Source organism: Lutra lutra, chromosome 3, assembly GCF_902655055.1.
Source record: "Lutra lutra chromosome 3, mLutLut1.2, whole genome shotgun sequence".
Taxonomy (NCBI): Eukaryota; Metazoa; Chordata; class Mammalia; order Carnivora; family Mustelidae; genus Lutra; species Lutra lutra.
In genome coordinates, this window is record NC_062280.1 from 14,892,056 (window position 1) to 14,917,253 (window position 25,198).

The following is a 25,198-nucleotide window of genomic DNA, read 5'->3' on the forward strand; positions in this document are numbered from 1 at the left end:
TCACATTGTCCTAATAATTTTCTTGACTGTTCATTAATGGGAAGTAAGTAATGACTTCTGAATGCTTCCTTTTCTCCCCTTCCCCACCAAAGGAACAATATTGTGTTCAAAGAAATACTGCAATTTGAACCAGGGTTAAAAGGTGCTATCTAACGGGAGTCCTGCTTTAAAGAATAGATAAAAATAGTTTGTACTTATTATATCAAAATACCAACCTAAGCTATACCTAGCTTTTGCTTACAGTGCACTTATATTATTGGAAATTCATGACTCTCAAATTTGTGTCAAGTAAACAGTTCTATTACAATTTACTTAGTATTGAATACTTCTTTTCTATTGAGCTTTAATATGTCTTTTTTCCCAGAGAGAAAGTGCTTTGAATTTTCCTTGACAAAGATGTTTTATCTGTCAGGATAAGACAGACGATGTTGCAATAACAAATAAAGGGTTAGAATAACAAAGGTCTATTTCTTTTTTTTTTTTTTTAAGATTTTATTTATTTATTTGACAGAGATCACAAGTAGGCAGAGAGGCAGGCAGAGACAGAGGGGAAAGCAGGCTCCCCGCTGAGCAGAGAGCCTGATGTGGGGCTCGATCCCAGGATCCTGAGATCATGACCTGAGCCGAAGGCAGAGGCTTAAACCACTGAGCCACCCAGGCGCCCACAAAGGTCTCTTTCTTGTTCATGCTGTCTACCATCGTTGGCAGGAAGCCCTCAGTCATCCTAGTCCCTCAAGATCCTAAGCTGACAGAGGAGCAAGCATCTAAGGCTTTGCTAGTTACCACTTGAGAAAAAAAAAAGCTGTGGTATATATACACAATGGAATACTATGCAGCCATCAAAAGAAATGAAATCTTGCCATTTGCGACGACGTGGATGGAACTAGAGGGTATCATGCTTAGCGAAATAAGTCAATCGGAGAAAGACAACTATCATATGATCTCCCTGATATGAGGGAGAGGAGATGCAACATGGGGGGTCGAGGGGGTAGGAGACGAGTAAATGAAACAAGATGGGATTGGGAGGGAGACAAACCATAAGTGACTCTTAATCTCACAAAACAAACTGAGGGTTGATGGGGGGAGGGGGTTGGGAGAGGGGGTGCGGTTATGGATATTGGGGAGGGTATGTGCTATGGTGAGTGTTGTGAAGTGTGTAAATTTGGCGATTCGCAGACCTGTACCCCTGGGGATAAAAATATATGTTTATAAAGCTGTAAAAAAAAAAAAAAGAAAAAAGAAAGAAAGGATGAATCCCCAAGTTTTGTAGCAACATGGACGGGACTGGAAGAGATTATGCTGAGTGAAATAAGTCAAGCAGAGAGAGTCAATTATCATATGGTTTCACTTATTTGTGGAGCATAACAAATAGCATGGAGGACAAGGGGAGATGGAGAGGAGAAGGGAGTTGAGGGAAATTGGAAGGGGAGGTGAACCATGAGAGACTATGGACTCTGAAAAACGATCTGAGAATTTTGAAGGGGTGGGGGGTGGGAGGTTGGGGGCACCAGGTGGTGGGTATTGTAGAGGGCATGGATTGCATGGAGCACTGGGTGTGGTGCAAAAATAATGAATACTGTTATGCTGAAAAAAATAAAAAAATTAAAAAAAAAAAAAAAAAGCTCTGAAATGTCTCACATTAGCAATTTAATGCTCTCGGCTGGTCATGACACATCCTATTTTCATTCAGAACTCATTGGTCAGAATTAGTCCCACATCCCCATCTACTACAGTGAAACCAAGAAGTTAGTTCTACTTTGACTAGAAGGGGTAGACATGGGAATATTTGGCAGATGACACTGTCACTACCTTCTGCCTCTGCTTGAGCACTGCTCATGACTCTGAAGATTGAAAGAGGCACATAACAGTATTCCATTTGTAGCCTTTCTACTCATTTATCACTATGGTTCTCAAAAAATCAGTGTTCTATTTTTTTTTTCCAGAAAGGCTTATAATATACAGAGAGAGGAGGGGTTCCTTCTTGGCTGCTACTTTCCCCATTGCTGCCAGCACATTGCTTAACTTCTCTTTCCTCTTGGCACGGATGTGTGTTTCCACAATTTTCTTGATGAACTTGAGGGCGCCCTTGCCCTTAGAAATCTTGAGCACTCCGTGTCACACTGCTCATATGGGGTGAAGCCACACACCTCTTGGATCATGTCCCACACAAACTTGGTGTGCCTTAGCTTGCTCACATTCTTTGTCATTCTTGTGGCCCTTGTTGAGGCCCATTAGCCATAGGTAGTGGAGAGCCTTAGCGGCTTCTCCTCATGGCTCCCTTGGTGGAAGCCAGTGTTCTCTCTATTTTGACATTGATGCTAGGGATTTCTTAAGGAAATTATATCTCTTCCTTTCATTCTTGCGACTTCCCCGTCCTCTACCTTAGATCTGTCAGTAATGGCAAATCTAAGATAATGTTTTAAGTTTTGAAACAATGACAGTTTTTCTTTATAGACCGCAAGACATATACAGAAAGAGGAACATGAGATCAGTCTGAAAATGACAGAGGAGAAACTTTTGAAGGAATCTTAATAAGAACAAAATGAATTTGAAATTGGGGGAATGAGAGAACATATAAAAAAGTGGATCTGACAACAAATTAAAACAAATAAAATTGGTAAATGAAAGCAGAAAACAACTTTTGAGAACCGAAAACAAGAAGATATTTAAATGCTATGGTATAGAAAGAGAATCCTGCATATATAAAGTAACAGGAAGAGGAACAAAGTAACGGATGAGTGGTGGCATTTCATAACTTTGTCCAATATACATACCAGGAATTAGGCTGGAAGCTGTCCCCATATCTCTACAGGGCATAACAAATTTTGCTCTTAATAGTAGGAACTGCTTCAGAAGTAAACAGTATAGCAAGGGTTCAGACTTGGGTTTCTTTGACTTTGATAGGGAAATGAAACATACTACAAATAAATCATGGAATTAGGAAAAATCTATAGCTCATGGGAGACCTATATAAGGGAGCTATAGCAATAACTTATACCTTATATATTGATCTAATTCTAAAGTTAAGTGGAAACATGAAATGTATGTATTTTCTTATGTATTATTCATGTTTGTTGCTTACTAAAACAGATTAGAATGAATGTAAATTAGCATTATTCCAAATACAGAGCCATTTAAAAGTATATATCTTGGGGCGCCTGGGTGGCTTAGTTGGTTAAGTGTCCCAACTCTTGGTTTCGCCTCAGGTCGTGATCGTAGTAGGGTCCTGGGATCCATCCCCGCACTCTGTTCTCAGTGTATGGTGGGGTCTGCTTGAGGATTCTTTCTCCCTCTGTCCCTCCCTCTGCTAGCGTGCTGTTGCTCTCTCTCAAATAAATCTTTAAAAAAAAAAAAAAGTATATTTCTTATTTGATGAAATATATGGATTTTTTTCATCTCTCCAGATGTAATTTGATTTAAGGAATAGATTTGATTAATCTATTAGCTCAATTTTTATTCTGTTTGTCGCATCTTACATATTTAGAAAGATTTTCTCAAGTGGAAATAAAATATATGTAGGGAAAGAATTCTTTCCTGAAAAGGCCTTATCATTCAAGAATTTATTTAAAAATATATTTATTGAGTTTCTACTTTGTGCAGTGTAAGTACAGTAGGACTTGCTACCTGCCCAAAGAGAAAAACAATTTAATTAGATTAAGTTATGCCCTGGGGCTCCTTCTGGCCAAATCTGGGACAATGTATATATGAAAATAATTAATTGCCATAAAGAACTATAAACAGGGCCACCTAGCTGGCTCAATCAGTAGAGCATATAACTCTTGATCTTGGAGTCATGAATTTGTGCTCCACACTAGGTGTAGAGTTCACTTAAAAAAAAAAAAAAGAATTATAAACCATTGTGGGGGAAAAGGAATTAATGAGTCCATACCAGTGATAGATGATAGCTAGGTAGGTGGGTGGGTGGGTGGATGGATGGATGGATAAGTAGGTAGATAGATAAAGGGAAAAGAAAGGATCCTTGCTTATAGTAGAAGGCTAAGTGCCAGTTAGTAAATGTATAGGGATTGTTGAAAGAAAATCTGCATTTTACACAAATTATAGGAAAGATGTGGATCAGGATGGTAAATCTAGGGAAAGTTTTGGTAAAGAGCATGATTTTTGCATAGTTTTAAAATGTTTCCCCACAGATTATTTATTCATTGCAAAGGAAAAATTAGTAGTTATTTTGTATAATACTGAATAGTACATTGGCTGGATGATCAAAATTAGCATCAGTGACAAGCAGATGGACATTTGTGCCTCCAACTGTGATGCTCTTAGAGGGACATATCATTGCTTTTATAGTATTCCACCAAGAATGCATAATCTGAATTTAATTATATAGAAACATCAAGCAAACCCAAAATAAAGAATATTTTAATGAATAAAAGGAAGGAGTGTGGGACAGCATTCTTCAAAAATGTCATAAGGGCTGTAGAAATGTTTCAGATTGATAGAGGGCAAAGAGACATGACAGCCAGATGAAATATCTGGACAGGAAGCTATACTGAGAGGGGGAGAAAATGCTGCAAAGGATACTAATGGGTCAGTTAACAAAATGGGATTACAAATGGTAGATAAATATTTTTTTAATATTAAATGTATTAAAATTTAGAATTATACTGTTATTGTGTAAGACCATATCAGGTATTCACTAAAGTATTTAGAAGTAATATACCAAAATATACTAATTTCCCTTTAAATGTTCTGGAAAGTGCTATTTGTGTGAATGCATGTATATATAAATATGTGTCCTTTGTATAATAGGGAAAGGTGAAAAAATAATAAAGGATTGGGTAAAATTTTCATGATGAATGTGGGTGAGATATATTTGAAGTTATACAATTTTTATTCTTGCAACTTTTGCAAGAGCTTGAATTTATTTCCAGATTAAAACCTTAAGAGAAGTAGTTATGTCTTAGACATGATCGCAACGTAAGAAAGAAGTACAAAGTAATTGACCAAGGGACACGAGCTTAGAAAACTAAGATGCAAACATGTTTACAACCCTCAGAAATTGGTATGTGTTAGTCTCTGCTAGGTGCCACGTGCTTGACCCAAATATCAGATAATAATTTAACAAGAAAGTACACTGTGATTTAAAAATAAGACTAAATTCATTTTTAGCTGTTCTGTCTTAACGTGTTGCAAATGTGTAGTACAAACTACTTATGATTCAATGTTTGTGTTACATATAATGGTTTTTACCCCCTTTATTCATGTTAGTATATTAAATTTCACTACAACAATAATGGTAATTAAAAATTTTTTTTTATTTTACTTTTTTAAGACTTTATTTATCTATGAGAGAGAGAGAGAGAAAGAGAGAACTGAAGCAGGGAGAGGGAGCAGACCCTTGCTGACCCAGAGAGCCTGACGTGGGACTAAATCTCAGGACTCTAAGATCATGACCTGCGCCAAAGGCAGATGCTTAACCAACTGAGCCACCCCAGAACCTAGGAATTTTTTTTAAATCATTTTTTTAAAGATTTTGTTTATTAGAGAGACCCACAGCGGGAGTGGCAGAGGGAAAAGAAGAAGCAGGTTCCCTGTTCAGCAGGAAGCCCTACTGGGGCTTGATCCCAGAACCCCAGGATCATGACCTGGGCCAAAGGCAGATGCTTAAGTGACTGAGCCACCCAGGTGCCCCATGATCGAAATTATTTATGTTCATATGTTACATCTAATACAGGGCCTTTAGAATAAGTCATTATTCACAAATTGCAGGAGTACATTTTCATCATATTACTAAAGTAAGAATGTATATTGTTTGTAGTACAGGATATTTGGATAGGATATATCCAATCTGTTAGTTCATACTATAACTTATAATAAATGTGCCAAATATAAACAATGTAAGTAATCTCATGAAAGACCTACCTGAAAGCTAAATCATCATTTTAATTTTTTTTAATTTTTATAAACATATAATGTATTTTTATCCCCAGGGGTACAGGTCTGTGAATCACCAGGTATACACACTTCACAGCGCTCACCATAACATATACCCTCCCCAATGTCCATAATCCCACCCCCCTCTTCCAACCCCCCTCCCCCCAAATCGTCATTTTAAAATTAATTTTTCTACCATGGTAATTTTTTTAAAGGCATGACTGAATTTTTTTTTTTTTAAAGATTTTATTTATTTATTTGACAGAGAGAAATCACAAGTAGGCAGAGAGGCAGGCAGAGAGAGAGGAGGAAGCAGGCTCCCCGCTGAGGAGAAAGCCCGATGTGGGGCCCGAACCCAGGACCTGGGATCATGACCTGAGCCGAAGGCAGCGGCTTAACCCACTGAGCCACCCAGGCGCCCCGGCATGACTGAATTTTTAATTTGAAACTCTAGTAATATTTGTATTATCTTAAAGACATAAGAAAAATCTTGGTACTGGTTTTAATTAAATAGAAAGATCCAATAATATTCTAGGATATTATGTTTGAATTTAAGATGAATATAAAATATGATAATTCTTCTGCCTTCTTCACAGTGGAAATAGACACAGATTTGGGGGCACCTGGGTGGCTCAGTTGGGTTAAGTGTATGCCTTCAGCTTAGGTCATGATCCCACTGGGGTCCTGGGATCGAGTACCACATCAGGCTCCCTGCTCAGTGGGGAACCTGGTTTTCCCTCTGCCTGCAGCTCTCCATGCTTATGCGCACACACTTTCTGTCAAATAAATAAAATCTTAAAAAAAAACGGGGGGGGGGGAGGAGGCACAGATTTGGAAAGCATTATAGCAAATGCTATCTAATACAATTTCTAGTGAATCTGAATATTAGATCTGGATTTTAGAACTCTTTATTCTGTCATTATTGGCCAGCTGTGTCTATCTTATTTGATTTATTCTGTCGCCAGTGGACTTTTCTTTCTAGCTTTAAGTAAAGAAAATAATTTTAATATCTCAATTATGGTTGTTAAAAAGAAGTCCTCTTAATCTATTGCTTTATCAGTAGATCATATTTAGACATATAGAAGTTCTTTGTGGCTGTTTTTCAAATCTTTCCTTTTTTGTTGGGTTTACCTAATAACATTAAGAGTTTTTTTCAGGGTATAAAAAAAGTGTCTGAGTTCTTTGTTTTTTAATTTTCTGCAGTCCGCTAGTCAGATGTATCATTTTAACAGTAGCTTTTATTTCCCAATCCCCACACTACCATGCTCATTAAAAGAGACTCATTTTGTGTTGAATTGGAATGATCTTGGTAAAAGCACATGATAACTTGTGTTGGCCTTACCAAAGTCTATCGAAATATTTCAGCCAACAAAACTACTGGAATTGTCATTAAAAACCAAAATAATTCCCGGGCACCTGGGTGGCTCAGTCAGTTAAGCATCTGCCTTTGGCTCGGGTCATGATTTCAGGGTTCTGGGATCAAGCCCTGCATCTCAGCAGGGAGCTTGCTTTTCCCTCTTCCTCAGCCCTTCCTTCCCCTCCAGACCCACTCATCCTTGCTCTGCTTTCTCTCTGTCAAATAAAAAATAAAATCTTTAAAAAAAAAAATAATCCCAGCCCATACTAGATCTACATTAATTTAAAATGGAAGAAGGCAGTGGAATAGATTCTTTGTATTCAGATAAAGTTTCAGAAAGTGGTGTGATTTCTGATCAATTTTATTTGCCCTGTGATAATAAGTTACAGACTTAGGTGTCAAATTAGCAGTACTGCTGAAAAACTAATTTTACAGATTGGAAATTTCAAATGCCTAGCTCCTTTTTCTGTTTCTAGTTGTTTGGTGACTTGACCTGGCTGCTTGTTCACCATTAAGCATTTAGAATTTTTTTGATTCAAAAGAAGAAATCTTTCATTGGTGAGCATTTAAATTGTAGGCCAGACTTCGTTTTTAAAATTATCTCAATCCTAGAGATGTATTGTTCAGTATATACATATAAAGTAATATGTTAAATTTATTTTATAGTTGTTTCTGTAATTATGCCATCTCTACTCACCATGGTTATAATTTGGTATTAACTTCTTTTTAATGACAGACGAATCCTTAGTACTGTGGAAAAGAGCAGACAGAAATATAAACCAGCTTCTCTCACAGTGGAGTTTGTCCCTTTCTTTTATCGTAAGTATCGATCCTAATTTCTCTTTGATTTTGATGTTACTCTGATTATTCTTTATATTCTTATTCTGATTCTACTTGATTCACCTTTGTGCATTTGTTAACTAAAGATTATAAGAACCTATCACTGGAGTACTTGATTCATACTTTGCTATGATTATTGTTCTTCCTCTAATTTATTGTTCTGAAAGTGTTTTTATTTTGAGAAGAGCTTAATATTGTAATGACTGTAGTCTAGACCTTCTGAATTTTTACTGAAATAAACGTAAGAGCAGCGTGGGGGCCCAGCTTGTGCATGGCCACTGCCGGGGAGCCTGAGGCCAGGGCCTCCTGCCCAGGCACTACCCAGCTGGGCTGTGAGCTGGTGGTGGACTCATGGATGAGGCCTCCCTTTTGCCAACTGGGGCTCAGTAGAGCTGAGTGCAGCCTGGGCCCAGGCCACATTCAGGATAGGGAGCTACAAGGCCCACTCACCCCACAGGTGGATGGTGTATGGGTGATGGTGATGGACACCCTAGAGGAAGAGAGCTTTGCACTGTCCTTTTCCACCTCTGATACAGAATTTGATGCTGTGGTTGGATTTTATTATCATGGATGAAGAATTCCAGTTATTAAAGGAAATTTTTATAGACAGGCACTCCCACCTGTTTGTAATGAGTATATGTCTTCGGTAGAAAAGTATATTGAAGAACATCTGCTAGAGCAGATTCCTGGATTTAACATGGTGACTCGCACAGCATCTTTCCAGCACTGCGAAGATGAAGTAGCTGGTGACATATTGGACATGCTGTTCATGTTTACAGCATTTCTGGCTTTTAAAGAAATGTTTCTGGGCTATAGAGCAGAAAAAGAAGTCTGGGGACTGGGTTTATGGAGCGATTTAGTGGTGACTTTGTTATCAACTCATCTTTATCAGCTTCCCAGACAGATCTGAGGCCTAGGGCGCACCTCTAGGCAGTGTGATCATTGTGGGTGTGCCAGCCCATTAGACTGGGGGAGGCTAAAGCTAATGGGACAGAAGAATACATCTTGCAAAGAATAACTCTGTTTGGCAACTGTTCATTAATGTTAAGTATTGTTGGGTTGAAAAGAAAATTACCTGACCCTCCTGGGACCTGTTTCTCTCGTAACACCATCTTGTATTCAGTGACCCTGTTACTCCTCCCTGTAGTAGACACCTTTCTCAGGGATTTTTGAGTCAAGCTCAAAGACCAGCCTTACACCTGGGGGCCTCTTCCCCAGCATACATGTTGGTGTATCAGTGTTTTTCACCATCACCAACCTTCTTTGGCCCAACAGGCTTTGCATGTCCCAACAGGCATTTTGTACACTCGGGTTTTTATATGCATCAAAGTTTCAATCCTGCAGCCTCATTGGGGTTTTTGACTAGGAGTATTTATCCAGGGCATTAAGCCAGCTGATCATCCCGAAACTTCTGAAGCTTCTCCTGTAGCAGTTAGTCTTGGCTAAAGGAATCAAGTGAGGGAGGTGGGCCTTTACCCAAAAGCTTCTTGTGAAGATAAGTTTGTAGTCTTATATTTGCAATCCTTGTGTCACTGTCTTCTGCTGGTCCTGATGTAGTTCCACTGTTAATTGAACTCATTGTAAGCATTTTGAAAAAAATATTTTTTTAGATGAATACTCAGGCTCACCTAGTAGATGTAATCTTGGAACTTCCATGATCACCTACTTGAAGATCAAATTAATATATGCTGTGTGCTTTTTAGTTATTAGTACTATGAAAGCAAAAATGCTTTCTGCCTTGGTGTTTCTCTGTTAATGAGCACCAGTAAATGTATACTTCTGCTGGAGGTAAGTTAAAAGGTATCCTTTTCTTATAGCATGTTAAGTGTTTGTGTAGGTTTGCTAAAACCCTTCCTGTATAAACAGGTTCATTAGGTTTTCTCTTGAGGTAAGGAATTCCTTCTTCCTGTCAAAATCTACCAAGATGCTTTCCATGGGTGTAACCAGATCAGCATGAATAGGATACAGCAAACAGCTTTACTGGTCATCTGTTTGCTTTGATTCAGTACAGTGTTTGAAAGAACATTACTGACCAGAAAACATGATGTCACATCTCTAGAAAGAAGAACATAGTTGTTGAATTCCTGATGTGTTCTCTTTCTTTCTCTAGCCATACACACACACACACACTCCCATACCCATATGTGTATATATGTATATACATTTTCTGCTTATTAATTTTTAAACCTTTTTATTTATTTATTAAACCTTTTTAAAGTAAAAATTCTTTACTGAATTTTCACTTGGCTGTTTTGGTTTTAAAAGATGATCTATAGGTTATGTGTTTTTTAATGTGTTTTCACTTAAATAGTTATGTGAGTTAAAAAAAAAAAAAAAACAAAACCTTAGGAGTAACATGGAGGACATTAGGAGAAGGAAAGGAAAAGTGAATTGGGGGAAATTGGAGGGGGAGATGAAGCATGAGAGTGTTGGGTCCCCCAATAATGGGTCCATGGTCAAAGGAGCGAGACTGATACAAAGCGAAGGTCAAGCAAAGCTTTATTTTGCGCCAAGCATCAAGAATCAAACAGACGGGTCGGGCCGTCCCTTACAGAGAGGGCGACCTCTCTCTTCTTTACAGACTAGCTTTTAAGGGCAAAGGCCATGTGGTTGGGCCTGGCAACGCACAGGTGACCAATGAGATTGTAACACAGAGAAAGCTGCACAGTCCTGCTAGGTCACACATAAGTGCCAATTGAATTACAGTTTACCCTATAGTAGCTATTTGAACTAGCCTATCACCTTGGTCAGAACTGGTGCCCAAAAGGCAGAGCCCACACTCCTTGGTAGCTAGGGAGACAGTATGCACGCTTTACTGATTGGATGTCTCCATCTGACCCAACTCGTGCCCAGCATTCGGGTTGTTATCTCCACCTGACCAGACCCACCCATGTATTTGGGCTTTGTTACCTGGGACTGGTTTCCCAGACTTGCTTTTAAGTAAGTCTTGCGGTTTAAGTTTTACTACATAAACAACAAAATGGCTGTTCAGCCGGGATGGGGCCACTCTGGCTGAATAGGCCCTTACACGAGACTGTGGACTCTGAGAAACAAACTGCTGAGGGTTTTGCAAGGGAGGGTTTGAGGGGGAAAGGTGAGCCTGGTGGTGGGTATTAAGGAAGGCAGGTATTGCATGGAGCATTGGGTGTGGTGCATCAACAGTGAATCTTGGAACACTGAAAAAAATTAAATTAAAAAAATTAAAAATTAAATAGTCAAACTAAAAAAAAAACTTAGAAGAGATTTGGCTACTATAGGCGTGATCTATGTGGATTTAATTTTCTTTCTTAAAAAATGGTTATGCCATAGTTCAGGAATATGGAAGATATTGCAGAATATATACAAGGAATACCCTGTGTTTCCTACTCTCATTTGTCAGATCTTGCTGTAACATTTCGCTATATTTGCTTTAGTTCTCTTTTCTTTTTTTCCTAAGAATTTAAAACAAAACAGAAATAGCCCCCCCCCCTTTTTTTTGCTTTTTGTCATTGGAAATGAATATACACACATTAAAGGTATGATTTTAAAAAAGAGAGAGAGAAATAGTCCTTTGTTTGAGTGCCTGGTGAAGATGATTGCAGTGCCTACTTGGTTTGACCACCAGTGGTAATATTGGCTTCAGCTAGATAATCAAAATAGGCTGATTTCTGGATTCTCTTTTTTTGTTCCACATAGCTGCCCTTATGATATTACCACACTACATTGATTGTTGTGACTTTATGCTAAATCTTGAAATCATTAAGTCCTCTAACTTTGTTTTTCTTCAAAAATTTTTTGGCTGTTCTGGACCCTTTACATTTTTATATGCATTTTAGAGACCAGTTTTTAAATATTTTTTACAAAAACGCCTGCTGATATATTTGTTTGGGATTGTATTGCATCTAGGAACCGTTTTAGGAGAATTGACATCTTGAGAATACTGAGACTTCCAGTGCATGAATCTGATAATCTCATTATTTGTTACTTATTTCTTCGATCAATATTTTATAGTTTGCAGAATATAGATTGTGCACATATTTTGATAGTTTATCCCAAAGAAGTTATCAAAGGTACTTAGAAATGTGAAGTCTTTAAAATAAACTATTGTAGATTTTTTAAAAGGTGAGTTTCATTTTCATTTCCTATCTTTAATAATGACATTTCCCTTTTTACCCGTAGTAATATTCCTTGCCTTACCTTGATAATATTTCTTGCCTGCTTTGTCAGATACTAATATAGCCCCTCCAGCATTCTTATGATTAATGTTTACATGGTTTATCTTTTTATATCCTGTACATATTTTCTGTGTGTCTCCTGTGGCTGATTAGAACTCTGTTGTCTTGCAGCTCTGTGTAAAATCTCACAGTTACTCAGCTTAAAACTTCTTGCTAGGTTTTTTCCTGCCTTGTGGGATTTCACAGTATCATATAAGGATTGATACTTTGACTCAAAGTGAGTCCTACTAATATTTCTGGAGTGCTTTCTCTTTATACCTTCCACTCCTGTACTGTTTGCCTAGGCCTTCTCAAACGTTTCATCTGCCTCCTAACTCAACAAATAGTCATCTTCCTTTAGGTTTTCCCTTTTCTGTGCAGTTGTTCCGAACATATGTACAACAGGAAGCTGACATAATCATTGAGCTTACTTTGTTTCTCTTGAGAGAAGGAAAATTTCTAGAGTGCATTAATTTCTACCTATATTGTCTAATTTTCTAGTTATTTCTAGGAGGAAGCCATGTATAGTGACAGTTATTCCAGCATAGCTGGAATCATTTAATTTTTTAAATGTAGATTTCTGTCAGTATATTTACCTCAAAGCGGTTTGTTTTTGGTAATGTTTATTATGTATAAAATTGAAATAATTCTGTTGTTAACACCTTGTCTATGATATATACAAAAAATATTCATTATTGGGTTATTAGACTATCAAAATGAAGAGGAAAATCATAAATGTTTATTAGTAGAGAATTGGTTAAGTAAATTAAGGTACATCATTTTATTGGTCATAAAAATGAGTAAGGAAGATATATATGTAAAGATACCCAGTGTATATTAGTGTTAAAAACAGAAAACATGATGCAGTGGTGTATATGTATACTTTTTTTTTTAAGGTGTGGGGAGCATGGTATATTGAGGAATAGGTTTGGGGGAGACTTTTGGTCACAGTTGTTTTATGCTGTTTTAATTATTCTTTGTCATGTGCATGTATAACCTTTTGAAAACAATAAAATACTTTATAATATTAAAAGAAAGGTTATTTTTGGTACCAGAACTTTAGAATGTTTGCCTTGGAGTAAACCCAGGAAATCTTTTCATCCAATTATTCCAATTTTATAGTTGAATAATTATTGTCAATTATACTAATAAGAGGAAGTAGTAGTAGCAGAAAACCACATCTAATTTAATGTCAGATTTCAGTTAGCTTCTGGCCTTGTCACTTAGCAGCTCTGTAACTTTAAGACCTTTCACTTGCTCATTTATAAATAAGGGCATAACCCTCACATGGAGTATTATGAGAATTAACTGAGATCACATAACTAATCTAAACTACTACCTGGTAGATGGCTTCTCTTTTCCTTTATGATGAGAAACTGCGTATCAACCTTGCCTTTCAAAGATTTTTAGCCTTTTAATAGTTTTTAATGTTTCAGCGTCAGACATTCCTCAGAGATAAGTCATACTGTGAAAGAGAAATCCGATTTGTTTGATTTGCGTGTTATATTCACAGAGTGTTTTCAGGAGAGTGAACATCTCAAGGAAAGTCTCAAGTGCTGCGTGCTGCACCTCTTTGGAGCCGTTGTGGCCGGCGGGCAGGTGAGGAAAGTGTGACAGTGCGAGAAGCTGTCCATGGGTTACTTAGTGTGTTCTTTGTTCTTTTGTACTTTCATGAACCACACAGATATTTTTCCAAGTTTACGGCTTGTTTAAAACTAATCTCGTATTTAAAACTTCTTTAAAAACCTAAGTAATAATATTAGCACTAACAATAAAATTACTACATAAATAACCATATTTAACAATCTTTTTATTGTAAGTCCTTAGTTGTGTTGACTTTCAGCTACTAGTTCTTACCTTAAATAAATAAGATCACCCCTTGTTACTCCACATGATGAAATCAAACTCAAAATTAAGTATATATGAGTTAACCACTCTTCTATGTAATTTCTAAATGCACATATACAAGGTTTATGTGCTTTTTTTTTTTCAACAAACCCAACCAGCTTTTTATTACTCACAAGAAAGAAATTCTAGTAATACTTACTTCTTTATTTTAGAAGGTGAGTATCGTAAAAGTTGTCTGTGGTGAACTTTGAGTATAAGTACTAGTTGAAATAGGATTATAGTTCAGAAAGAACATCCTCTATGTTTTCTTTAAGTACATAGTTTAGATCAGAAGTTTCTAACACCTTTTGTCCTGCATAAAGCCCCTTGTTGGAATATTTCAGATGCATGCAATAAAATACATAAGATTGGAAAAGAAACTAGTCATGCTAAAATGCAGTTACTAAAATATTAAAATAAATTTGTAACATAGTAATGTGTTTTTATAACACACTAAAGAGATAGAGCAGCAAGACTAGTAATAAATGTGATTTCAAAAAAAACAAACATGATGTTTCAAGATATTGCAACAACTATAAAATATGAAAATATATAGGATTTCTTTTGGTTAACAAAGTTTCAGATATTGCTAATAATACTATTTGGGTTTCCTAGTAGCCTACCTTTCCTTTTCCTCTTCACTCTAGTAGGAGAGCCTTTTTTTGTGAGGGGGGATAATGACTAGAATCTTATTTTTCAGTTTGTTTGCTTTGTCACCTTCCTTTATTAGCTGATAATCTTCTTTTGCATCAGTATCTACCCATTTCCATCATTTCTCTGCTACTAAAAATAAGAATTAATAAGTATACATGAATAAAATTGGAAATGACGTGTTTTTGACTAGTGGAGAAGCTGGTTGGATCCCGTTACCATTTTGAACACACAGAGACTTGTTTTTGATAGTGCCCAGGGGTTATCGAGCCTTGAGAGACCTCCCGTAATGAAAACTCACATAGAAATCAAGAGACCTCCAGTAATTAAAACTCACACAGAAATCAAGTAGGTACTTGAAGGCCAATTTATTATTTTACATAGTAAAAATACTCAAAATCCTTATAATCAGGTTATAGCTGTACTTGTAGCTATTTTGAGGTCAGGAGTTTATTTATTGAATATAGAGTAAGTGCAGGGATATTTGGAGAGATATTTAGATGAATTGAATATTTAAAGGTGTAAACGGCAGGAAAATTGAATGGTATCGGCAAGGACAAAGTCCTTTCACTCATAAAGGGCAGGAAAATTGAAGTCCTGTGACTGGTGTCCAAGCATCATGCCTGGACTTCCTGTTGACATATGTGTTGTTTTGCATTGTTAAGAGGATAAGCTTTAGAGACAGACTGACAGAGGTTTGAATCCCATGTCTGTCTCTCGTTGTGTGATCTTGGATAAACTTTACGTGTGTTTTAGTTTCTTTATTTACATGTGTTTTAGTTTCTTTATAATAAGAAAACAGTAACAATTACAAGATAGTCATAAGGACCAAATGACACATGATATATGTAAAGTGCTTATAAGCGCTAAGTAAGTCACAGATCTGTCAGATTTGTGATTCCCTTAATTAGCAGTAAATACTAAAACTATAACAGCTTAAGTTAGAAGTTTTACCTTTTTCCTTCATAAAAAAATAAAGTAGCAGTAAGTAGTCCAGAGTTAATCTGGTGGCTCTGGGATCTTCAGAGGATCCAGGTTCCTTCTGAATGTCAATTTGTTATTATTTCTTTTGCTACATGATTAGCTTCTAGAGTTCTAACCATTTGCATTTGCACTTTGGGCACAAAAATGGAGGGGGAGATGAGGAGGGAGACAAATGGCACATGCCAACTATCTTTAAAGGAGATGCTATGGGGCGCCTGGGTGGCTCAGTGGGTTAAGCCGCTGCCTTCGGCTCAGGTCATGATCTCAGGGTCCTGGGATCGAGTCCCACATCGGGCTCTCTGCTCGGCAAGAAGCCTGCTTCCCTCTCTCTCTCTCTGCCTGCCTCTCCATCTACTTGTGATCTCTCTCTGTCAAATAAATAAATAAAATCTTTAAAAAAAAAAAAAAAAAAGGAGATGCTAAAAAGCTGACACTCATCTTTTTTTAATCTCATTTGCCAAACTCCATGAGATAACTGCGAAAAAGGGAAATACGTCCATATAATAACTTCGATTAAAAAAAAAAACAAAAAAACAAAACTTGCTTCCTCAGCCTCCTTGGCAACAAGGGAGGTTAGGAAATGTAATCTTTATTTCTGCTAGCCTCCTACCCACCAAAACATCAGGGATTCTTTTAATAAGGAAGCGGAGGAAAATGGATATTGGGTGCTCTGTTGACAGTTTCTTCCATTGTAGCCCTTGTTACCACTATTATTTATTATATGGATAATAACAAACTCTAATGGCCTAAGTGCTGTTACTTTCAGATGATTTTGCATCATTATGTTTGGATTCATTCTATATCAATTTAACAGTTTTAGGCAATATATATTATTTCCAAGTTTAATGGATCACCTTGAATAGCTACCAGTTATTTAGAATTTCAGAAATATGTTTGTAGAACCAGAGTCAAGCCAGTCCTCTTCTATCTCTATGTCATTTGGGATGAATTTGCTATAACCAACATAAAACCCTAGAGGAGCTTAGCCAAATTGAGGATTTTGTTTGGTTTTGTTTTTTGTTTTTTTGTTTGCATTAGAAATCTAGACGTAGGCAGTTCTGGGCTGGTACAGCAGCTCCATGGCATCGGCAAGGACTAAGTCCTTTCACATTCCTCTTCTGCTCTCTTTAGCCTATTACTTTAATTCTTGGGTTTGTTTCTTCATGACTTAAAGGTGGCTCCAAACATGGTATCTGCATTCCAGGCAGGCAAAAGATGAAAAGGCCAAGAGCAAAGGGTCCTTCTGTTTCTATCTGTAAAGTTATATTTCCTTCATAGTCTACTAGCATATATTCTTGACCAGAACTCTGACGCATGGCTGCCCCAAGCTGTAACGGGGGGGGTAAACAAGTTTTCTATGTAGGCAGATTGCTGCCTGAATAAAATTGAAAATCTAGTAATCTAGCAAGGAAATGAAAACTTAATATGCATAAAAACTAGCAATGTCTATCAGGTATGTGCTTAGAATTTTTTATGTTGATTTATTAAAAGAAAAAGTCTGCAGGGTCTCCTGGGTGGCTCATTCATTACACGTCTGCCTTTAGCTTGGGTCATGATCCCGGGGTCCTGGGATCGAGCCCCACATCAGGCTCCCTGCTCAGCGGGAAGCCTGCTTCTGCCTCTCCCACTCCCCCTGCTTGAGTTCCCTCTCTCGCTGTCTCTCTGTCAAATAAATAAAATCCTTTAAGAAAGAAAAGAAAGTCTGCAGATTTATTAAACTTTATTTTTACAAACATACAGAACTTCAGTTTGGTTGGGTTTCACGTTTATTATCTTTCATGTTTCAGAGGAATGCTTTGCAAGCAATTTCTCCAGCCACCATGGAAGTTCTTATGAGAGTTTTGGCAGACTGTGATTCCTGCGAGAATGGAAATTCTGAAGAAGTGGGGAGGAAGATCGAACTTACTCTGAAGTGCCTTACAGAAGTGGTACATATCCTTCTCACTAGCAGCTCTGATCAACGTCAGGTGGAAACCAGCACTATTTTGGAGAACTATTTTAAATTGCTAAATTCAGATCATTCAGCTTTACCTAATCAAAGGAGATCCAGACAGTGGGAAAGCCGGTTCATAGCTCTGCAGATCAAAATGTTGAGTAAGTATTACGTAAAATTTTCTTATACTCCGTTTTCTCTGAGTTTGTTTTTTTAGACTTATTTGAAATTCAAGGCTGTCATATAGAAGTATGGATTGTTTAATTCAGCTATTATGTAACTTTAGATTATGACTTTAAAATAATTAACATGGAATCGGTTTGTTTATAGCATCTTTGCTTTAACAAAATTGAGCCTCTATTGTTTTTTGAAAGTGTATTTCAGTAAAAGCATCACTGTTAAAAAGAAAGTCAGCTATTATTTTCAAATTCTAGGAAAGGTAAGTTTCCAGGAGATGGCATTTGCGTTGTCTAACCTATGGCAAGAGTAACATATGGCAATATTAAGTGTCCTTCTATAAATATCTGTAGATGTCACTTTAACATCTGTCCTTTCTTCAGAGGGCCTCTATTTGGTTTTTCTCAGAGCCTCTATGTATGTATGTCTTGTTTCTCTGCTCTCTCTTTGTTTTGTTGGTTTTTCTCTGTAAGCGCTTTCATCAGTATATGTGGTTTCTTATTGCATTCCTGTTAGATTGATAGTACAAGTATTATTATTATTATTTTTAAAAGATTTTATTTATTTGACAGAGAGAGAGATCACAAGTAGGCAGAGAGACAGTCAGAGAGAGAGGAGGAAGCAGGCTCCCCGCTGAGCAGAGAGCCCGATGCGGGCCTCGATTCCAGGACCCTGGGACCATGACCTGAGCCGAAGGCAGAGGCTTTAACCCACTGAGCCACCCAGGCGCCCATAGTACAAGTATTATTAATTGAGAGTTTCTTTTTATAGAAATAAAATATTTTCATTACAGCTGTACTAGGAAATTTGGATAAGTAAGAAGTTTTTTATATCCTACAACCTAGACATAACCGACATTAATGGTTCATTGTACAGCTCTAGAGACTTAAAAACATCGTTGTATGAGGGTGTGTGTGGTGTCCAACTTAAAAATATTGGACATCAAAATCTTGGTGAAATTTGGTCAGTGCACAATAAGAGACTTTGTTTCTGTAAGAAAATAAGATTCCTTTTATCTAGTTTCTGTTCTTTTATAAAACATGTTTTATAATTGTACTAATTATAACTTTCTAAGAAAGTTTGAGTCTATATTGAATGGACTTCTTATTTATTAAGGACTATTGTATTACTTATGTCAGTTATCCCTTGATTTCTGAATGAGAGTATCTGTTCAGTAGGAAACAAGAGCAAACCATCATCATAAATGGATTGAATCCCTAAGTCTTATTTTCTGACCCCATGGTAATTTTATACTGTATAAATGAGACTGTTGCAGAATATAACTAAGTGTTGCTTATTAATAGCGAGTTGGAAACCACAGTTAGTTATACTTGAGCATTATAATGGAAGAATAACTGTAATCTTTGGGAAATATATGTCACTCTTACGTAGAAAAACAAATATTTTTAATAATAAACTATAAAAATACTCATTTTTCTTAACAAGTAATAAGTAGTTTTTTTTCCCAATCTCCATCCCTATTTCTTCCTAATTCATGTTACATCTGTTTGTCACTGAAAAGCCTAAATTAAAAATACGGCCAGAGGGAAATGTTTCTGTGATCCCAAATTTTCCACTATATAAATGGATGATTTTGTTTTTATTTTCCTAGATACCATCACAGCCATGTTAGATTGCACTGATAGGCCTGTTCTTCAGGCCATTTTTCTTAACAGTAATTGCTTTGAACATCTCATACGACTGCTGCAGAATTGCAAGGTATTTTTCTATTATTGTTGTCTTTCACTTTAAAAAGCTATTATTTTGTTTATGCTCTAATTCAAATTTAAACATATTTTTAGTAATTTTCTTTTTTTGATTATGGTGAAATACACATAAAATTTACCATCTTAACTATGTTTAAGTGTATTAATCAGTGGTACTGAATGCATTCACATTGTTGTGCAGCTATCACCACCTTCCATTCTCTATAACTCTCTATGTCTTATGGAACTGAAACTCTATACCCATTAAACAATTCCACATTCTCCCCTCTCCCCAACCCCTGGCAACCACTTCCTGCCTCTGTGATTTTTGGTTACTCTAAATACCTCATGTAAGTAGAGTCATATAGTGTTTGTATTTTTGTGACTGACTTATTTCCCTTAGCATTATGGCCTCAAAATTCATCCATGTTGTGGCATATTGCAGAATTTTCTTTTTTTTAGGCTGAACAATATTCCACTGTGTCTACATACCACATTTTGTTTACCTAGTCATGTGTTGATGGACTCTTGTATTGATTACACCTTTTGGCTATTGTGGATAATGCTGCTGTGATCCTGAATATACCCGTATCTCTTTAAGTCCCTGCTTTTGTTCTTTTGGATATATTCCAGAAGTGAGATTGCTGGATCATATAGTAATTAAATTTTTAGTATTTTGAGGAACCACCTTACTGTTCTCCACAGTGGTTGTGCCATTTTACGTTCCTGTGAACAATGCACAAGGGTTATAATTTTTTACACTCTCCTTGACAGTTATTTTCTTCTTTCTAGAATTAGAGATGATCTCTAATTCTAATGGGTATGAAATGGTATCTCATTGTGATTTTGATTTGCCCTTAATGATTAGTTATACTGAGCATCTTTTCATATGCTTATTGGCTATTTGTATATGTTCTTTGGAGAAATGTCTGTGCAAGTTCTTTGTGCCTTTTTTAATTGGGTTGTTTGTTTTTGTTGTTGAGTTTTAAAGTCTTTTGTTGTACATTGTTAAAATTTGGTGTGAGCATTTGTTGTATATAATTTTGTGATTTTTTTTCATGTAAGATGATTTTGTTTGCATTTTCCTCTGTATGATTTAAAATACCTATATAATATTAAGTAGATGTGCCATAATGTACCTATTTCCTATGGCAGATACTCAATTTCCAACTTTTTTGCTGTTACATAACTCCTTCAAGTTCATAGACTAGAATTCTATTTCTAGTAGAATTTCTAGGTCAAAGGGCATAATGTGCTTTTTTAAAGTTAGGGAACATTGTATAGAAACAATTTTTAAATAATTGGGGATTATGGAAAAGTAAGAAAATAGAAATACTGTTAATGTTCTTCGTATATACTGCCAATTTGCTATTATTTTTCTTTTTTACTAGTTCATACTTGTAGCAGATTTGTGTGTATGTAATAATTAATATCTGATTATTATATTTTCATAAATTTCAAGATGGTATCAAATTTTTTAGCGTGCTTCTTGAAAAGTCTTTGAAAATGGAACTACTTCAAAGAGCTTTTACTTTTCTGTTTGAGGTATTCTTTTCATGGAATCTGTGCTGAAAAAACTAGGGTTTCATCCTGATTTTGTGCAGATATCCCAAAAGAAGGATTTTAATATCAGCCCCTCAAATTTTTCCACACTGTTAGGAGAGAGATCCATGAAAGCATTTATGTCACTATGTTGCTTAGCTTTCAGTGAAAAGTTAAGAAATAACATTTTAAAAATAAGGAATATATATTGATGATGTAAATTGTGATGAACATTTATAGACTCAATTAAAGTACTAAACTACCACTAGAGAGTGAACAAGCCTCCCCCATCCCTTAAACTTGTTCTTAGGAAAGAAATCCTAGGGAGATGAAAACAGCATAAGAAAACTTCATAAAACCTTTTGTTTGTTGTTAAAAAAATATATATATATATTTATCAGTTACAAAGGCAACTTCATCAAGACAAAACCTCCCATGTATAAGAGAACCTGCCAGTCACACATTGAAGATGGGTAAATCACTAAGATAAAATGTAGTTCTGCTAAAATTGATTAGTGTTTTTCTTCAATATATGAAACTCAGGTATTTTTTTAAAATGTCATATCATGGTCAACAATATCTTTTTTAAAAAGTACAAAGCTTTTTAGCATAGCAGTCATGATGTTGAGCTAATATTTACTCTTTCTACTGTTGTATAGGCCAGAGTTTCTTGTAATTTAGATGTGGAGACTTGCTGACAGTCCTTGTGTTTTAAAATTTAATTATTTGATAGCACTTAACCACATTTTGTTTTGAGCCAGGAAATGCTAGAGTAGAAACCCATTTCAGAGGGGAAGGCTAGGCTTTGGGACCATCCCCAGCCTTCTCTGCTGGAGGTAGTGTCCTAGGCAGGATATTCTAGTCAGTATCACTATAAACTCATCACTAACCATTATAGTTATGGAGTCCTAACAACATGGAAGAACCTTTGAAATAAATTGTCCAGCCCTTTCATTATACAAATGAAGAAATATGTCCTAAGAGATTAAATGATTATTACAAGGTTAATATGTTTCATGATGGAGGCAGGATTTCTTACCCAGGTAGTCTGACCCTGGGTTCACTGGTTGTAGTAGTTTTGTTGTACTGGTACTTAAGATCAATAGAAAAATGTTTTCTGTGTATTAAATATAGGAGGAGTACAGGTTTTATTGATGAATACACTTGATAGGGATAGGTTAATAGGATTCTTAAATATATAAAAATGGAATCTTATGAAAACTTTTTTTTTTTTAACTTATTTAACAGACAGAGATCACAAATAGGCAGAGAGAAAGGAGGAAGCAGGCTCTCTGCTGAGCAGAGAGCCTAATGCGGGGCTCCATCCCAGGACCCAGGACCCTGGGATCATGACCTAAGCCGAAGGCAGAGGCTTTAACCCATGAGCCACCCAGGCACCCCAAAAACTTTGTTCTTAAATGTATTACAGGGTGCTACAGATGATTATGATAGACTTCTGTTTAAATTATTTTGTTAGTAAGGAATAAAGAATTTATTTTGTTTTACATAGTAATACAGAATAGAATCAAGACAACTGTTGTTTAAATATTCAGACCCAGAGGAAACATTGTCAACTAAAGCTTATTAAACAAACATTTTGTGAATTACATGGAAAACTTTAGGCTGACTGCTGTAGTTTCTATGCTTTTTTTTTTTTTTTTTTAAGATTTTATTTATTTATTTGACAGAGAGATCACAAGCAGGCAGAGAGGCAGGCAGAGAGAGAGGAGGAAGCAGGCTCCCTGCTGAGCAGAGAGCCCGATGTGGGGCTCGATCCCAGGACTCTGAGATCATGACCTGAGCCGAAGGCAGCGGCTTAACCCACTGAGCCACCCAGGCGCCCCCTATGCTTTGTTTTTTATGAGATTCGCCAGCCAGTTTATGCATTAATTTCCTTAAGTATTTATGTGAGGACCTTTGGCTTGTCAAAATGAGTTTCATCATACTGTGAAGTACTTAGAATATAATTCAGTGGAATCATACATTTAACTTTTCCTGATAGCTGTGATGAATGTTAAACATTTGAGAGTTATTTTGTGTCACCATATTGTATTTTGGAAGGGGGATATGCTTTGAATTATTGTAAAATTATTTTTAGAAGCTTTCCAAGAATATTTGGAGTAATGAGAAGAAAATAACAGCAAATTTCTAGTAGCAAAGAGAAGAATTCAAAACCGTAACATTTACTTTAGCACTCTGCTTGGAGTTTTGTTTTGTTTTTTTTTTAAATAAACATATAATGTATTATTAGCCCCAGGGGTACAGGTCTGTGAATCGGCAGGTTTACACACTTCACAGCACTCACCATATCACATACCCTTCCCAATGTCCATAACCCTACCTCTCCCTCCCACCCCGCCCCCTGCAACCCTCAGTTTGTTTTGTGACATTAAGAGTCTCTTATGGTTTGTCTCCCTCCTGATCCCATCTTGTTTCATTTATTCTTTTCCTATCCCCCAAACCCCCCATGTTGCATCTCCACTTCCTCATATCAGGGAGATCATATGATAGTTGTCTTTCTCTGATTGACTTATTTCGCTAAGCATAGTACTCTCTAGTTCCATCCACATCGTTGCAAATGGCAAGATTTCATTTCTTTTGATGGCTGCATAGTATTCCATTGTATATACATACCACATCTTCTTTATCCATTCATCTGTTGATGGACATCTAGGTTCTTTCCATAGTTTGGCTATTGTGGACATTGCTGCTATAAACATTTGGGTGCACGTGCCCCTTCAGATCACTATGTTTGTATCTTTAGGGTAAATACCCAGTAGTGCAATTTCTGCTTGGAGTTTTAATCAGTTTTTTAAAAATACAGACATTGCAATGTATGTAAAGTTTTTTTTGAGGACTTGAGTCATAAGATTCTGGAAAGCTATCGATACTGTTGTCTTGTTTACATTCCTTAATTTGTTTTCTTCACTTTCTTCCTTTTCTTCTCCACATCTACCCCTAAAAATCAACTACAAGAAAAAATTTATCATTAAGGCAGTCTTAGTAGGAATGAGAATTTATGAAAGGAGCACCTAAGGGATGCTTTGTGAAAAAGAATGTTGGGAGTGGATACATAGAATGGTATAGTGAAAGGTTGATTTTGGGAGTTGTACTTGCCTGGATTCATACACATTGCCTTATTTGAACAAGTTTCTTTTTATTTTTTTAAAGTTCTAGAGCAATGATTAATAATATATTTTAATGGAGGAAAAATGAAATCAAAAACATATTTTCTTAATCTTTTAATAAAACATGTCTGTATATATAAATATTTAAATTTTAAAACTGTGGCAAAATACCCATAACAATATTTCCATATATATTCTTCCCTCCCCCCCCTTTTTTTTTAGATTTTATTTATTTATTTGACCTAGAGAGAGAGACAGCGAGGGAGGGAATAGAAGAAACGGGAGAGGGAGAAGGTTTCTCGCTGAGCTGGGAGTCCAACAGAGGGCTTGATCCCAGGACCCTGGAATCATGACCTGAGCCAAAGGCAGACACTTAACGACTGAGCCACCCAGGCACCTTTTCCAAGGATATATTTTTCTTTACAAAATTGGAATACCAGTGAATATTTCTGTATTCTGCTTTTAAATGTATTATATCACGAGTCTTTCCCATATATTTTTCAAAAACATTGTTTTTAATGACTGCAAATATTTCAACCCAGCATTTCTCAAAGTATGGGGTCCCCAAGATCATTTTAGGAAATCTATAGTCTAATCTTAACATTTCAGTTTGAGGCTAGATTTTTTTCATAAACTTGAATCAAAACAACATCATCATAACAGTCTGAATGCAAAGTAGGTATTAGAGTTCATCTGTCTTCTATCAAGTCAGACTTTTTAAAGAGATTGCAGAAATGTAAAAGCAGTACCATCCTCACTAATTTATTAAAATATAAAGGTTTTTTTATAAAGATGTGTTATGTCATCATATAATAGGTTTATTGTTTTTGAATGACTAAACAAATATTTAAATGTCTTAATTTTCATTTCTCGTATGGTAAATATTAAGAGATATAACCCCATATAAA

The 25,198-nt window shown here is 36.3% G+C and overlaps 1 protein-coding gene and 2 pseudogenes across 8 annotated transcripts in view; 2 read left to right on the top strand and 1 right to left on the bottom strand.

Moving 5' to 3' along the window:
* The window catches only part of NBEAL1 (neurobeachin like 1), a 192,880-nt gene that overhangs the window by 41,803 nt on the left and 125,879 nt on the right, over positions 1-25,198 (top strand). For all 8 annotated transcript variants that reach the window (XM_047720851.1, XM_047720847.1, XM_047720846.1 and 5 more), the window contains exons 7-10: positions 7,986-8,068; positions 13,796-13,881; positions 17,592-17,898; positions 19,527-19,633. In XM_047720851.1, the coding sequence (XP_047576807.1) occupies positions 7,986-8,068; positions 13,796-13,881; positions 17,592-17,898; positions 19,527-19,633 (583 nt within the window). The remainder of the gene's footprint in view (positions 1-7,985; positions 8,069-13,795; positions 13,882-17,591; positions 17,899-19,526; positions 19,634-25,198) is intronic.
* LOC125094914 (60S ribosomal protein L36-like) lies at positions 1,927-2,232 on the bottom strand (annotated as a pseudogene).
* Positions 8,081-9,019, top strand: LOC125094915 (ADP-ribosylation factor-like protein 2-binding protein; annotated as a pseudogene).